General features: G+C 37.4%; 1 protein-coding gene across 3 annotated transcripts in view; it reads right to left on the bottom strand.

Moving 5' to 3' along the window:
• The window catches only part of MAN1A1 (mannosidase alpha class 1A member 1), a 151,277-nt gene that overhangs the window by 93,852 nt on the left and 40,146 nt on the right, over positions 1 to 17,279 (bottom strand). For all 3 annotated transcript variants that reach the window (XM_052781210.1, XM_052781212.1, XM_052781213.1), the window contains exon 3: positions 7,388 to 7,503. In XM_052781210.1, the coding sequence (XP_052637170.1) occupies positions 7,388 to 7,503 (116 nt within the window). The remainder of the gene's footprint in view (positions 1 to 7,387; positions 7,504 to 17,279) is intronic.

Below are 17,279 nucleotides of genomic sequence, written 5' to 3'. Positions count from 1 at the left end.
TTGGAGGCTTCCCTTTTTATATAAGATTCTGAAAGTACGTAGATGCTTGGGAAAGTGATATATATATTGGGAACAACATATTTTTGTTTTACTTCCAGGGCTTTTATGTTAATTGAAGTATGTGAGTAATTTGGTCTTTCATCTTACATTTGATCAATAATTTATCATTCACTATTTGATCTTCTGATAAGTGAATCATAAATGGGAAAGTCCAAGTACTATACAAAACCCAGAGAAATTGTGACTGCTGCTCACTGTACTTAGAGAAATAGAAAACCAAAAGCAATATATGTATCCATTACATGGTGCAAGAGAAAAACTGTGACAACTTTATGGAATTTCATCTAGTTTCCTCCATTAGCTTCTAAAGACAAAATTGTTTTGACGAAGAGATGTAACATCTTTTACAATGCTGGCAAGACACGTAACACCAAAGTGAACCTATTTACATAGGGTGGAGACTGCTCTTTCTCAAACTCAGGCTATGCAAATACGCAAGTCTCTACAATCAAAGGACAAAACAGCTGAGTGTTACCACATTTTGTCTTGACAAGGAGAAATGTTAAAATAAGGGTTTTTTTAAGCAAGAGAAGAACCATAGCTCAGAAACACTCAAGAAGCTGCAGAACGTGACAGGTTTAACTAGTAAACCTATTAAACTACCTCCTTTTAAAGAAAGGGAGGTTGACTATCCCTTCGGAAGCCCCATCTTCAAAAAGCAACAAATATTACCAAACAGGGGAAAAAAACCTGAAGTGCCAAGAGTTACATTAGCTACTTTGTGTTACTTTGCATTTGCATTTTATTTGCAAACCTATGGCAGCGCCAACCTGATCTCAGCAGCACCTCACCAACTTCACTTCCATCACCCTTCTGTAAACCGGCAGGGTAAGACTACAACTGGTAAACTACTTACTGAAGCTTCAGCCAGCTGTGGTTGCATTTAATGTTGAAAGCACTGTTCAGATAACAAAACTACTGTCAGCTGGGCTCTCCTGAAGCCCTTCTCCTATAGGACTCCTCCAGCTTCCCCGAAATCAGTATTCACATCCTTCTGGATCATTTCCTTAACTCATCTCATTCCTGAAAGTCTTTCTCTCCACAAATTCGTAGACCAAGGCCAAAACAATTTCCATCTACGTTTTCTCATGGGGAGTCACCCTCACTTATAAACACATTTGAAATGCAACCCGATTTTATTTATCTAGTATCAGCTTCCACCTGGCACTCATCAGCACTGGTACTTGCTCTGCCATTCATAATTGAATTGGAGAAAATACTGTGTGCTCTTTACATGGATGAATATATTCACAATAATCAAGTCGCCTTAATCTATATTTGATAAAGATCTTACTCTCTTCATTTTTATAAAGATCCAAATAAGGCCACAAATCCTATCAAATAATTTGTTTCAGCCATCTTTATTGCACAGATTCTTTCCAAAACCTTCTTTCCTTCAGTTCTCCTGTTCTTGTCTCATCAAGAGTGTAATAAAATTTCAGTCACCTCATCTGCATTTCCATCTATTGCTTCTATGTACAAGGAATATAGTGACTCCCCCCATGCCCACATACCATACCATACCATCGCAAACAGCCCGTATCCTGCAGGTTAACGAGCTGTGCAAGAGAACGCCAGGGACCCTACACTGAACAATGCTGAATAATGTATATAATTCTAGACTAAAAAATGGTCACAAAGGGCCCACATTTCAAGTGAAATGAGAGGAACTTGTAATTATTATTAAATTATAATATCCCCCTGTTGAAGCACAGAAGTTGGGAACAACAACAAATCTTAGCAGTTTCAAGCAGTCCAGGAAGTATGATAGAGACACAGAGTGCTACAATAGCTCACTTTAAACTACTGTAATTAAACAAGATTTTAATTAATTGCAATTGTGGGGAAAAAGTTTCATTCATATTTCACAAATGAAATTTAGTGGCAGCTTGCTAAAAAACTCAGTTGCTATAGACAAGGGAAACAATTGTAGCAACCTTTTTATTGCAAGTGTCAAAGCCTGGTTATTGCATAACACGCTATTCAACCTCACTGAAGTCCCCACATGGCAAACTGCAAGATCTTAAACAGGAACGAAAATAAAGTGTTACTTGAAGGCATTAACGAACCAACTCAGCAAAAGAACTGCATTTAATAACAAATTTGCAGGATCTCCTTTTAGCCCATCAAAATAATTACTTATTCATAATCAAAACAAAATCAAGTCACTTTGAAGTCTGACATTTAGAGTGCACTAACAAGTTACATGGAAAACTAGTAAACAAATAGTCCCACAAACTAAAGAACCATTTTCAACTGCTGTCTTTCTTAAGCTTCCTCATAGACCCATTATACATTTACTTGAAGTCCATTTACTCACACCTCCCACGTGCCTTTTTTTTTTTTTTCCTAGATAGGAAAGCTATTCTGTTGCAAATTGTTATATTAGGAAACTTTCTGATTTTCTCACTTAAAGAGAAAAAACACCAAGAATAGAGCACCAAAAAACCATCTGCCTCCAAGCCAAAACATTAGGTTATGGACTGTTATTTATAACTACAAGTCAATCGTAATACCTACAGTTTGAGAGTAGTAGGATTTAAATTTGTAAATGTTCTTATGTAAATAAAACTTTAAAAAGTTCTAAATAAACAATCTGGATTCTAAAAGTCTGTCCTGTTACTGACTGCCGCACCACAGACAGATTTGAGCTAGAAGATAAATGCTGGAAGCATTATTAATTAGATTCAAATAATATTTGCTATTCTGGGATCTTGGAAATGGGGTGTGTTAATCTATACATGGCAGTAGAGATAAACATCATTTCAAGTTTCTATACTTTTTCCACTCTTTTCTAGTTCCCCAAATAGTAGACACATTACACGCAAAACTTCTACATTTAAAGAAGCTTTGTGTGCAGCTTCATGCAAAGATACTCAAATTTGCAAAGCTAAGTAAAAAGACAGAAGTCAGAACTGGTAAGTAAGCCTTCAAGCTTCACGGTGGCTTATAGAATCAGGTACAGTGACTGACTGACCTCTGTAAACAGCTTTTCTTACGAGTGCTAGCAGGACACAAGACTGAACGTATCCTTGCCATCTTACTCATTCCCTTCTCTTCATGCAGTTCCTCAACTCATTTAGTACCCATCTTCAAGAGCAAATAATGAAACAGCAACTCTTTCCGAGGTTGACCCATCCTGTGTAGTTAACAAGGGAAGGTATCTGTGATGAGACAGGTAATGCACGATGAGCCAGTGCTCGCACAAAATGTCAACTGAAGTCAACTAAATTACATCCACATAGATAGAGCTATTGCACAGACTGCTGCCACATTCACTTCACCGAGCAATCATAATCTCCTGCCATCCTTCATTTTGACCAAAAATAGAGAGGGATGAGGCAAACAAACCAAAATCCACTAGTAACCAACAGGAACGTTATTTTAGCTCGAATCCAAATCCACCTTTGAGGTATCTTCTGGTAGAAGAAACCATTTTCCTCTTCTCCCAACAAGCACTTTGCTTCCTGCTCTGTACCTTGTTCCCATTCTGGTCCTGCCTGACTACACCCACACCAGATGGCTGACCAGTGGGTCAGGGCATGAATTCAAGCACCGTCCCACATACCATTTAATTGTTAGCACCTTCTGGTCTGGTTTGGGCCCCTGTTGTTCCAGCCACAGAATGGCCAGCCACGCTTTAGGACACGATGTAGGCCAAGGGCTGTTCCCAGTACGCAGCATGGGCAAGACTGTCCTTTTGCGTGAAAGGAGTTTAGCAGGGCTGAAGAAGAGGGGACAGGTCAGTTAGTCTCTCGCCCTAAAGATGTTGGGGTGTGCCTGGGTGTAGAAGCGAAGCACCATCAATTCCAACACTTAACAGCTCCCAACCCTTCGCTGCTGTGCCACGTGGCTCAGCTCCTGCACCGCTACTGCCCAACTCCAGACCCTTTCATCCATCTCATTAAGATCCCTCTTCCAATCTCTCTTCCCAAGGATGCATCCACTGAGGTTCACCCCTTGCCCTGCAGAGACCGATAGCTTTTGCCTCCCCAGCGTAAAGCAGAAGTTCGGTGGTGGTACAGAAACTCTTTCAGGAAGCTACGAATGCTCTGTCTGTGTGCAGGTTCTAAAGCAAATAACGAAAAAATAAAACCAGAGAAGCACGCAGCAGCACGTAGTTGTAGCTAGGGAAGAGCCAAGCTCCCCAGTGATCCCATGGAAGACTGGCTCCTTTTTCCTCTGTGGCAATGCATTGATATACAACCCGGCCCAGCACAGCCTTGGGCAGGGCCATGCGTGAGCACTGCGAAACGGGTGCGCGGGCATCAGCCTGTGTGGGGAGGTCAGGGCAAATCCTCAGCTATATTAACTGAAGAGTAAAGATACACTCCCACGGAGGTGAAGGGATTCAATGGAAAACAGACCACATGTCCATGACGCAAAGACCATGGATTTAGCCACTGCAAACGCCGACTCTTTCCAAAGGTACAAGTATGACTAAATCTCTTAAAATATTGACAGAATCAGAAAATGCAACTTAATTCCTGAAAAACCACTCAGTTTGGCTGAAACTTCAGCAAAAGATCAAATAGGAGGAATTTCAGCAATTGTGAGACAAAAAAAACATTGCAGCGTGGATATCTCAGTTATAAAATCACAGGGCTACCAGCTCCAGCTATAATAAAAATAGCCTAAGCATGTTACACTCCAAAAGAGGAAGCTTCCAAACTTGTCCGCTCACAAGCTTACCAAAATTCACAAGTTTGCTGAGAAAAGTGGCATTTACTTACCTAGAAATTTCCTTCAAAATCAAAACAGTTTGCTTTCTTCAGAAGGTAAACAAGAGTAACCCTGACAACTAATTCATTGAATTGAGGGACTGAAATCTAACACGTGAAGAGATGATGCCATTTCCCATTAAGTCATCTTTATTCCATAAATCCTTTTATGTGGATAAACTAGTGCCTACTTTACAAAGTGACATTTGGAAACTTTTATGATCAGGTGATAAGAATGACCAAGTGCTGGCCAAATAGTTCAACATGTACAATGAGTATCTGATGTATTACAAACTTGTAGAGAGGGCAACTTGCTTTATCCAGCTGCATTGATGTAGAACATAAGGAGAAAAGATTCTGCTGCAGAATACATTCACAGCTATTTTTGTAAAGAACATCTTAAAGAAAACTGAAGACTTAAAAAGCATAGTTCTAAGATTGAATGGAGAGAAAAACTAATCCTTTTTATACAAATAAAGGCCAAACATGCTTCCTCAAAAGCTGATTAAGCAATCACTGCCCAAGAAATGACCAGAAACATCAAACAGAAACACGTTTTATACTACTGAAAAGAATAACACTTAACGATATGTCAGTGTGTCAGTTGGTAAAAACTAAATCACTTTCATGGGAGAAAGGTTTCTAAAACAGGAGCAAGTAAGAGTGTACAAAACGTTAATGCAGAAAATGTCAAGTAATGCCTGATACATGATAAATGCTTGAACACAAAAGAGAGGGCCCTGCTGTTCTTTTTGTTAAGTAATCTCCACCTTTAAACTGTAAGATACAAATACAAAGCAGCATTTGAAACTAGAACTTATATTTAAAGTGGAAAACTACACAAGTACAAGCTGAGTAGCTTCAAGCAATTCACCCATTAAAGAACCTGACATCAGTTATTAAAGTTGGTGTTGCAGTTATTTATTTTCATTTCCTCGTTCCACTTTGGGAAAATTCATCTCCTCGTTACTGATGCCAATGTAAAATTCAACTCTATATGATTATGAAGTATTATGAAAATAATTTTGTGAGGTGTCGAACTGAAGACAGCTATTTACAGGAGTATCAGGAACAAGGTATTGCTCCTGATGCGTATCAGTATTATCTGTAAAGTAGTTTCGGTAAACCTGCTGGATTGTTGCATTGACCAACTAATGCAATACAAAAATTCAGACATTTTGAAAGACTTCATAGCTTTTAAGCATTACTGAGAAAAAAATAGTTGCTACATAATTTTTAAAAGTACATAAATTAACAAGAGGAGCTGAAATTGTAGGCAATACTGTCTAGAAGTTTCCAGTACAAAGTATAACAAGATTTATGTAAAACCAAAGACTTTAGTGTTATTAATCTAAATCACTCTACAGCGTTTCATGATGTTCCTCCAAGTGGAGTTCAGCTCTTCCTTTAAAGTGGAGTTTGCTATTTTCTATGATGTTTTGTTCTTACATTTTTAAACATCTTAAGAATGCTAAGCTAATAAGACAGGAATTTAGTATTACAAAAATTCCTTCAGAAAAAAAAAAAAAAATCTTATGCACAAGATAAAGTTAGCATGTCATTCAGACATCTGACACTACTCAGAAGCACAGTTTAATATCCTGTATTTACATTATTAATGTAAACATAAATGCACACTAAATTGCTGCTTATATAAACTATATAATATCCACTTATTAACTCCTCCTTCTTAAAATAATTAATTCTCAAGCATGTAAGAGAAGCTAATTAATCCCGACTTTTGCATAATATATTAGAAAGAGTACTTTGTTTTCAGAAAGTGTATCTACCATTACACACGTCAACTACAAGAGCTTTTTAAGTGTTCAGTGTACCGTGCCTACAATGCTTTCCTACTTTACTACACCGATCAGCAGAGGTACTCCATTAGCTCTCTGTACCCAGCAATTACAATAAATACTCTGGTCCACAAAAAAAAAAAAAAACCAAACCAGGACTACTCAATTTAACTGAAGTTTTACAGAGGTTCTTGCCTGTTCAGGGCCTTTCTAAAATAAAAACTTTAATAATGAACTTTCCTTTCAGCTGCATATTTACTAGTTAATAGGATGATCTGTATATGCAGCTGTGATGACCTGGTGCCTCATAAGACTAAAGCAGCGTAGTTTGTGCCAACAGTTCAGCCTAACTCACGGGATTCAACTTTACTAGAATACACAAATGAACTTAAACGGTAGGTATGGCGCGTAGCTTTCCCGAAACACAAGTCTAATTTGTGGAAGATTTCACAAAGCGAAAATGTAAAGTGTTTACATAACTAAAACATTAGTGCTTGAAGTGTCCCAATTCTTCCATCCAAAAGAGCTGAAAAGTTTGTTGTTGACTTCACAATGGTAAATACTCTATTCCTGTTTCCCCTCCTTCAGTCTAGCTCGTTACCTCCTATCTGCCTAAATCTCTCAGATTGAAAAACCGTATATAAGCAGAGCAGTAAGTTTATTATGTTTCTGCTTCCCGTCTTGTTTTATCTACCAGTGATCTAAATTCTGTAGCCTTGTATCATGCTAGCAATATTAGAACCCAGTCCTCAATTGGCCCCTGGAGACTAAACAGAGCATTAAATGTTAATCAGCAACTCTACTTACCACATTGAAATCCAAGTTTTTTTCAACCCACTCCTTGGCTTCCTTGAATTCCTCCTTCATTTCCATGATGTATAGCGTATCAAGGGCATCCACTATTGTTGCTCCTTGAATGTTACCTGCAATACATGAAGAACCAGTGATTTACTTTCCAACAGATGGCTTTCCAGTTAGATCTAATTAAAATTAATTCTAATTTCAAAATTCAATTTCAATTAATCCAATTAAAAATTGGGTGTATAAGCATTCAAGCGGGCAACTAGTAATTCACAGCCTTAACTTTGATTCCGATGCCACAACAGAACATTGTAATATTTCTTCCACTAATGAAGTTTTGAAGAACAGTTCTGACGCACTGCATTTTCAGCCATGATTTTGCATTTTTAAACACCAATGGAACAGTTCACTGTAAAATGTAATTCATGAAAGACAATAAATCTCAATAAATTGAGAAATGACTGTTTCTTCCAGTTTGAAGTGAAAAAAAAATCAGTTGCTTTTTTGTTTTTATACTCAATAATGTACATAAAGCTTTAAGAAGCTGATAAGTACTGATCACATTTCGGTAAGGAAAGCCATTTAAGAAGTACCCTCTCTGAAAGACAATTTTTCCGATACTGTGCATCACCATGTAATCTGCACAAGATAGCATTGGGGGAGCAAAGGCAAACTTGCACACACGTGAATTTCTCAGCTCAGGAGAGGCTGCCGAACACCAGTTTTCAGTGCAAGTTCTGGTTGTTTGCAAAAGTGATATCCTTCTACCTCTATTACAGAGACAGATAAGAGTTAGCCTTCACCTAACGCTGCAAGATGAAATATCATCAGTATGTTCACTTTGGCATGGATTAAATGTTCATGAGCCTGTACAGAAAGGTTAATATGGAGGGTGAGTGAGGGAGAAAAAGCCACTCAAATGACTTTCCCATGCTTCCTTCAAATTTACAATGACCTTTTCAAAACATCATTTTTTGTCTAGGAAGAATTTTAATTCCTATTTACTGAACAGTGTCAATTTTATATTTATGAACTTGGCTCCAACAATCTTCATTATGAATAGAAGCTACTGTTAAGATATACTTTAGAGAAGACCCTAGATACAAAAGTAAACACTTAAAATTGCAAAGTAAATTAGGCTGTAAGGAACAGAGGAAGTCATTAGATCCAATCCCTCTCTCCCCCAGCAGGGCTAATGACTCAGGTGGATAGTTGACTACTTATTCAGGAATTGATTGCACTGGGCAAATAACAAGACAGTAGCTACAACTAACTTTACAGAACTCGATTATCATCTTGCCTCCAAAATACCTGATGAAAAAGTAAACTTAGTTTTGTAGACTTATCAAGTATCAGAATTGGATTACATATTTAAGTAGGAAACCCACTATTTCAGTCAACTCTTGTGTTTACTACCATCGAGGTTTTCTGCTTTCTCATGAAATGGAGGAGTGATTGGAGACCTCCATATAGCAGGATTGACATCACTTTCTTATCTTAAACTTCCAGGTAGAAAATAATTTTCCATTTGTGTCATCTTACACAAAGTAATACTTGAGATTATTGTAAAAGTTACTTGGTACATTTAACAGAACCAGATGCTCTCTCTGCTTTAGCAGCTGCTAGTAGCTGCTAATTGCTTATACTATCCTTTTTGGAACGTTCCTTTCCTACTCTGAAGGAAGTAATCTATATATTTTCCCCTAAATACCCCACTAATAAAACTGCAGCCTAGTTTGTTAAGAAGGACATCCTATCTTCCCAGAGCTTATTTGGAGCTTGGCCACCCTTCTCTCATATTAAAGGAAAAGCATTCCTTTAAACTTGGCTAAGTGACTTGTATTTTTCCTGAGCTCATGAGAAAGTGAGAGTGATTGTGGAAAACTGCTGGAGGACATGTGCTCAAGAACACTACTCCAAAGGCCCTGGAGACGTTTAGTAACTCTGTACAACAAAAGCAGCTCCTGGTGAACTTTTACAACTGAGCTCTACTTACGGAAAAATCGTCTATAACCTGATTTGCCTGAGTAGACTGCAATAGGCTCACCATGCAATGACATTCCTTGTGATAATCTTGTGTAATACAGCTAACACCACCTCTGAACAGTTGAGCTTTCAATTTTAAGGATTAGTACTTGAGCTGCAACTCACTACTGAGTCAGAAGAAAAAGAGGAGAATCCAACCTTACTGAGGAATTGGTGGAGTCACCCACTTCCTATGATTTCGCCCCTGCCAAATCTGGCCAATATGGCCTGCTTAGAGCATAGACCTCTCCCTGCAGGCAGACAGGAGAAAATGGGATAATCTCAGGTAGGTCTTACTTTGTTTGAAACAACTGTTGCTATTATTCTGAAGGCTTCAGAAAAAAGAATAAAGCAATTAATGTGACAATTAAATAGTCAAGTTTGCCTTGAAGAGTTATACTTCAAAATTCTTGATAAAAGAACACAGAATGCATTTTTAAAGTGTCAGTTTAGAGGCCAGAGTTATGACTTGTGAACAACTGCAGTTTACAGTAAATTAGCCAACAGGATAATCCAAACTTAAGAGTGTTAAGGAAATGGTGTAGCTGAGCAGCTCATTTATAACCGGTCAACCAAACAAGGGATGGGGGGCGAGGAGGAAGAAAAAGGAATGCAAAGAAGTTAAATGAACATTTCTTATTATGGAATAAGACCAAATATTTCACAAGCCTATATATGCTATGCTTCTCAAAGCACAGCACATAAATTATTAAATACAGTTATCATTCACGTTAGTTCCTACACAATGTTCCCAAGGAATTACACAGCAGTCATGGTCTACAAGAGGCAAAGATTATTGCTAGGTAATTACAATGCACACACATAAACTCAGAATATTTGGACAGGAGGACTGTTTTGTTATACACCTAAGGTAATGCTATACATTTGATTAACAGTGAGCACTGGGTTACAAAAAGTGCCAGCAAAGTTGCAGTCACCATGGTAGAGTTTCACGGTTGCCCTAGGCAGAAGGAAGGTATCACAAGCAATACTTGGAGCAAATTCATACACCTCAGGTAATTACAGATATATTTTGCAGAGAATACAAAAATAGTATACAGTATACTCAAGGTAGAGAAAATGGACTTGAAATTCATAAAACATAAGCTTGAAGTGAGTAATTTTGATGATAAAAGAGATAACCAGATGTACAAGCCTACTAAAGTGAAACATTATTAGTCTCTCCCAAAACCTCCAGACCAAGTACTCATATATGCTCCATTTTACTTCCTTTGTTGAACCTGCTTCTGTTTTTCCCTCTCCTCTTTACTAACACTATCATTTATTCCAATGTAAGTGATTAATAGAGAACACGTAAAATAGCCTACAAGCTATTGTAACTGAAGAGAAAGCAAAAGAAATCAGTCAACGTGAAACTTGGACTACGTGGCAGCATCTACAGAGCATCCATTCCAGTTTAACACTTGAAATCTTTATTTGATTTGGAAGAAAATAAGAACCTCCTGCTAACAAGATTTGTGGATGATTAACTAAGATGACTGACCACCCAGCATTTCAGAATAGCATGATATAAAGCATAGAGCAGTCTAGATCACCTCTGGGTAATGCACAGTGGGTCCGTTTAAACAGCATGCTTTTTAATACCTAACAACACAAAGGTATGTGCACACAAACTGGAGATTACATTAGAGAACACAGTAGGGCCTCAGGGGTGGGCAGGAAAAGCAGAATAAAAAAAGCGATCAGAGGATGAATAACTTTGTATGAGTTTCCAGGGTGTGACTGTAGGGAGAACTGCTATGGATGACAAACATTAGCACAGCTCTGTGATGTGGCCATATGGTTTAAGAACCACAACTGGCTGATGGCCAAACTGTTTGGAGGGTGGGCCAAGAGAAGCTTTTATTTGTCTAGTGCAGGCTTTTAGACATGGCTTATATTTTGGCCAGAAGAGTCTGAAATAGAATACAGCCAGGATGCCAGAATCAATGCATGTTGGTGCACTTAAATAGTTTGTTTACAACCTTCCTCCCATCCCTTGTATACCAAGTTTGGGGTTTGGTTCTCCAGAACATCCACATTCCTCGCCATCAAATATATTTGGAGATAGGCATTTATACACACATACACACACACACACACACACATATATATATATATGCATACGTATATGTGAAACAGATGAAGGTTTGTGATCTGGAAGCATATCATACAGAACATTACATGGAGGAAAGTTTCAGACATGTGTCCTAGTGCACTGTCTGTAACAGGATGGAAGCCAGGCTCCCTACTCTTCTCAAATTCAACTGCTTTTCTTTTTCTGACTCTGTGTCATATTCTGAATGGAAGGAAACTGGCAAAGCATGCGACAAAAATGAAAGATAAGGAAAGATGAAATATGAAGTGGCCTCAGGTCATGTTATGCATCAGCTCCCTCACCTATAATAGTTCACCGTCCAACAAACATCATAAACTAGGACTTCTTGTTCTTGCATGACTGTGGAAGATGAGTAGAATATTGTTTTTTCTTCCAAAAAAACAGTTACATTTTTGTGTTCCTGATATAAACTATGAAAATTAACATAGGACATTTATATTTGTAATTTTTTTTAATACGATGGAAATTCAGCACATAAAAATAATAATGGATATCCCTTCAAATAAAGTGAAAAGGTTAAAAAAAGTTTCCTCTATTATTGTCAGAAGAACTGCTCTTTAGGGCTACTTTGTACTACTGTGGAAAAGAAAAAGAAAATTTTATACATAGCTTTATTTGAATTGCACTCAGCCCCACCCTGATCTTAGACTGTTCATTGTTTTCAGCCAGTGAGGCAAACTTGTGTTGTCACCTTCCAGTTATTGTAAGTTGAAGAAGCTCAAGTTGAAGTCAAAGCAGATGTATTCTATGAAATCTTCCTCCAGTTTGTCATTTCAGACTGAAAATTCCAGCCAAAAATACAGAAATAAAAGCTGTCACAATTTTATCTTAATCTGGCCATTAAGAACAGTTCAGAATTTCTTAACATGGGGAGTAAGACCAGACACTTTGTAACATGAAATATGCAAATTTGAAAAATCAATCAAGCGTCCAATTTTTTCAGGTCTATATGCATATACATTGTACATAAACAACTGAACTATGTTACTCTCAACATATTCAAAAATACATATAGGTTTGACAAGATTAACATTTTGATTAGAGCTCTAAGTTTTTTAGAGCATTGTTCCAAAAGCTGACTCAGATTTTAAAACAGTGTTTTCCTCTATTTAAAGTTCACTGAAAAGGTTCCTATCCAATATCATTAGCAATTTAAAGTGTCAAGAGTGATTAATTATTAAAGTGTGCTATGCCAAAACATGAAACTCTTACTCAAGTACTGGCAACCCCCCAACAACACTAACATTTTTAATTTCAGCCACTATTACCGGCTGGTAAGAGTAGGAAAAGAAACAATACTCTCAATTTTTTTTTTTCACATGTGTAATGTGAAACAATGCTGTGATATTTCTAGAATACTCTTTTAATCTCTAGCATTTTGTACGTCTGTGCATTTTAGAGCCAGCTCTGGTGCCTTTGTATTTACTAGAGCTCGATGAGTTTTTCCTCCATTGCTTGTTTCTTTGCTTTCCGTGGAAGCCTTTGGTATCCACCACACTTCTGGCACTCGTGCAGCGCAGCTATGTGCTTCATTATGAAACACCTTCTTTTGTTTGTTTGAACATGCCATCTACTGATTTGATATTTCCACCCCTTACAAAGGATATTGTTCCCCCACAAGGAATAATAAATCCTTGTTCATCCCATCTATGCCACTTTTTATGCATCTTCATATATCATATTGAAAAGTTTTCAACCTTTACTACTTATTTTGCGTTCAAGTCCACCAGTTCTCTGTATTAACTTAGAATTCTATCTCCTGTGCCACCATGTGCCAGTTTAAATTTCAGTATGTTAGACCTCATTTGCTATTTCAAAGTGCAATTATCATCTGTCAGGGAATCCTTTGTGGGTTCGTGGAACTGCCTGCAGTTTGCCATTGCTCTAACTACCTCGAGTAACCTGTTAGCACTGCCAAACTGTCACTCTGGTCACTTGCTTTTCCAGCTCTGTGATAAGCGATTTGAGAGCATGGCCTCAGCAGCAATGGATCCCTGTGAGAGGCCAGTAATAACCCCCCAAAATGCTTTTTGGAAATCTAAAAAGACAACAAACTTGTCTCATACCAACCAACTCCTTTGAATAACAGTAGTTGTGCAGCATGACCTCCTCTCACAAATGCTATGTTAAGTCATTCATCCACATACCTGCTAATGTTATTCTTTAGATGAGTTTCTATTAATTTCATTGGGAAAGATGTCAGGCTTACTTCCAAAATTCAGACAACATACTGAAATCCAGAATTCCAAGGAATCCAGCAGCAACAGTGAAGAAAAACAAGATGCGGGGGGCCGGGGGGGGATGTTGAAGCTTTTCAATTTAAATTAACATATTGTTTAAATACATGTACAATTAATTTTCTAGAGCTGTATTAATAAACCTACAGTTTAAAAATACACATTGTTGTACACTGCAAGTCAGTTTTGAATACCAATTTTGGCAGGCTTTAAAAATCTTCATACACCTCAATACTCTGTAGAAGAAACTACAAAAATCAGTTCAAAGTGGCAGGAACAGGATCTTGCTAAACTATAGTACTTTGGCTTTGCAGATCGTGAGTATTTATTAAATATCTCCTTTTTCCCCTCCAGAAAAGGTCCTTTTTCACTTGCAGAGACTAATTATACTATGCCCACAAGTTACAGTATTATTAAACTGGCAATACTGCACATGAAATACAGTTACAGATAATCAAAAAAGCCCTTTAGTAACACTCACTTAAGTGCAGAAAACACTTCTAGAAAGAGCTCTCTGCTAGTGCAGCAATGCTCATTAGTTTTAAAATTAGTACAGAAGGCTTGGAGAGGAATAGCTCCTGGGTTGGGGGGGCTGTGAAAAAAATTGGCAAAATTGTGATTTTGCCACTTCCACATTAGGAGGGTAGATGGATAGAGCTCTATTTTAGCAAACATTGTTAACAGTAATCTGAAACTTTAAAGGTTAAAGTATTAAAAATTAACAGCACTTACTCAGGGCCTACTTTCTACCAGGTATGGGCAGAGAACAATTAGTACTCACAGCAGAAATCACAGCAGCATAGGAGACAAGCCTTATTTTGCTGACGCACAGGTATGGTGCAAACAGATGTATAGCTGTTCCAATTTACTTGATAAGTCTAGAAATAGTTGTACGCTTCATGGAATTAAATTAATAAGAATGGTACAGAGACAACAACTGATGACTTTTCGCTTCTGCCTTTTCAAATAGTTGTTATTGTAACTGAATTCTTTGCAGTTGGAGTAGACTACGAAGAGCCCACAATAATGTTAGTTACTTGCCAAGACAACATGGTAAAAGCTAAAGTGGCAAATTAAAAGGAAATCAAAACATTACATGGATGTGCTGAAAAGACTTTGCAATGGTCAGAGGCAAGTATGTGGCTTTGGCTTGAAACAGAAATATTTCAGTTTACACATAATTAACTTTTAGAGAAAGGCTGAAACATTTTTAGTGTGCACATGTGAGAGGAAGCAACTTCTGCTCCTAACATGAATATGTCTACAGACTACCAGTCTAAAGACTCCTCAGCTTATCAAATACCCTCCACACACACTGCTCACAGAATACCAGCAAGATCAAGGCAGATCCTTGTCTTCAAGTTGGTTTCATGGCCTGGATTTAGGACAAATAAAATGTCATTTCAAAGATCGGCAAGAATTCCTCAGCTACAGAAGAGCTCTACTACTCTTAATTTGTATGAGGTGCTAAAGCAGGATGCTTTTCTTTTCCCCAAGGTCAGAATCACCAGTCGTCACTATCCTTTCTCCCATCGTCATCCCACTGGCCGCATCCCTCTTCCCATAGCCTAACAATAGTGTCAGTATAGTTGCCAAATTCACGATGGTATTGCCTAACAGTCACGTCTATGTGTAATTACAGTTCTTAAAAGCCCATCTTATTTTTGTGTTTCACAGAAACACATCACGACGGTTGCGTCTTGCCTTCAAGACACAACTGTCATTATAATCTATCTACAAAATGCCTTATGCTAGCAAGGATTGAAGCATCTATACTTTCAGAATTAAGTTTAGAAGCAATACCACTTGAAAACAACTCTCCACTTTTGTGTCAGGAGAGCTATACTGTCTCTAACCCATACAACATTAAGTGAGCTACAGCATTGGAACCTACAGTTGCCCACAGTGAGGTACTTAAGTCTCCATCCCATAACAAGACACTCCCAATATATGCAAAGTACCATAACTGCACCAGTTAATCCATAGGAGGGAAAGTGTTCAAAATTAAACAGCTGGCTAATGAAATATGCTATATCTTACTGCTATTAAGACAACCAGAAACTTGTGTTTTTGGAAAATTGAGACCTAGAAGCAAGAAGGAAAGACAATCACGGCAAATTGGAGATAGTCATGATGGATGACAGTGAACTGAAGGTCTTATTTGATTTCTGAAGGTTGTGAGGAGATTCCTGGGACACTGGAGGTAACCTATTCTCAACTAATTGAATTAAGAATTACCTTAAAAAGTAGTCAACCATTTGCAATCCTTTCGGTTTTTTGTTTTTTTTTTAAAGAACCAGAAACAAAGAAGATAAAGAAACTAAGAAACTTGCTTGTCCTTTCACAAGGAAAAAAGAGGTTCAACTATTTGGCACAAAAAAAAAAAAAAAAAAAAAAAAAAGAAAAAAGAAAAAACAGATCATCCTTTTATTGCTTTATGAAAAATGCAGCATTTGTTGAATTCAAACATGAAGGTACAGATCAGATCTAATGATCTGAGGATACTATTACAGAAACAAGGATTTGTTTCTTAAAAAAAAAAAAAAAGAGAGAGAGAGATTATGGATTCAGGAAAGGGTAGCTTATGAGACAGAACTGCTTGCAGATATGCTGCTCTTTAGTATTCTGTAAAGCAATTCAGCAGAAAGATACCTAATGCTTATTTTGATCTGCCACCAAGATCAATAAGAGGGAAGATGTTTCTAAGGAAATCTCCTCAGCAATAAGATCTTATACTAGATGACCATGATGAGAAAGTGATCTGCATTTAGACTGACTCTGGCTCTTACTCCTTTAACTGCAGTTTTATTTTCAAATTCAACACTTGTCCTGTTTCACACTGAATAGTGCCTGCAGTGACTTACTCTTAAGCAACATCAACAGAACTCCTGCTTAAGAATTTCACAAGTCGATACATCTATGGCTTTTTCTGCGAATCCATGCAATATCATTAAAAACTCAAACCTTGTACATTTTTATGCCACTTCTGATTCCAAATGAAACTACATTAAGCATTTTAATTTTCAAGACATCATGTGCCATTTTGTTGTCCTCCAAGAAAACATAGGAAACAGGACTGCATTAGATAGTTCTTCAAATATTATATTAAATTGCACAACTATCAGTCATCTTAATGAAGATAATAAAAAAATTTTACTTTTCAAGAAAATAGAAGAAAACAGAAGCCAGACTTAACCCTGAAGTTCACCCAAACTACTTTGGTTTCAAGCACCCAATTCACGTTTAAAGTTCAGTAACTAACTATGTAATAATTACCTAGTAAAATTGTTTATGTTTCTTTGGGTAGACAAGCAGTGCAGCAAGATCAACGTAGATGATGTATTTTCAAAATTATTTTTGTAATCACAACTGCTGTCTCTTAGCAACTTCCAAATATAGTTGAGGATTTGATAAGTGCTCTATTTAGGCTGTTTTAGGAAATGTTTCCACTTCAAACTATCTTTTCCAAACATTCAACAAAATAAGTTCCTGTTAAAATCAAAATGATGTATTGATT

The sequence above is a fragment of the Harpia harpyja genome, chromosome 3, assembly GCF_026419915.1.
Source record: "Harpia harpyja isolate bHarHar1 chromosome 3, bHarHar1 primary haplotype, whole genome shotgun sequence".
Taxonomy (NCBI): Eukaryota; Metazoa; Chordata; class Aves; order Accipitriformes; family Accipitridae; genus Harpia; species Harpia harpyja.
This window is presented reverse-complemented; position numbering and strand designations above follow the sequence as displayed.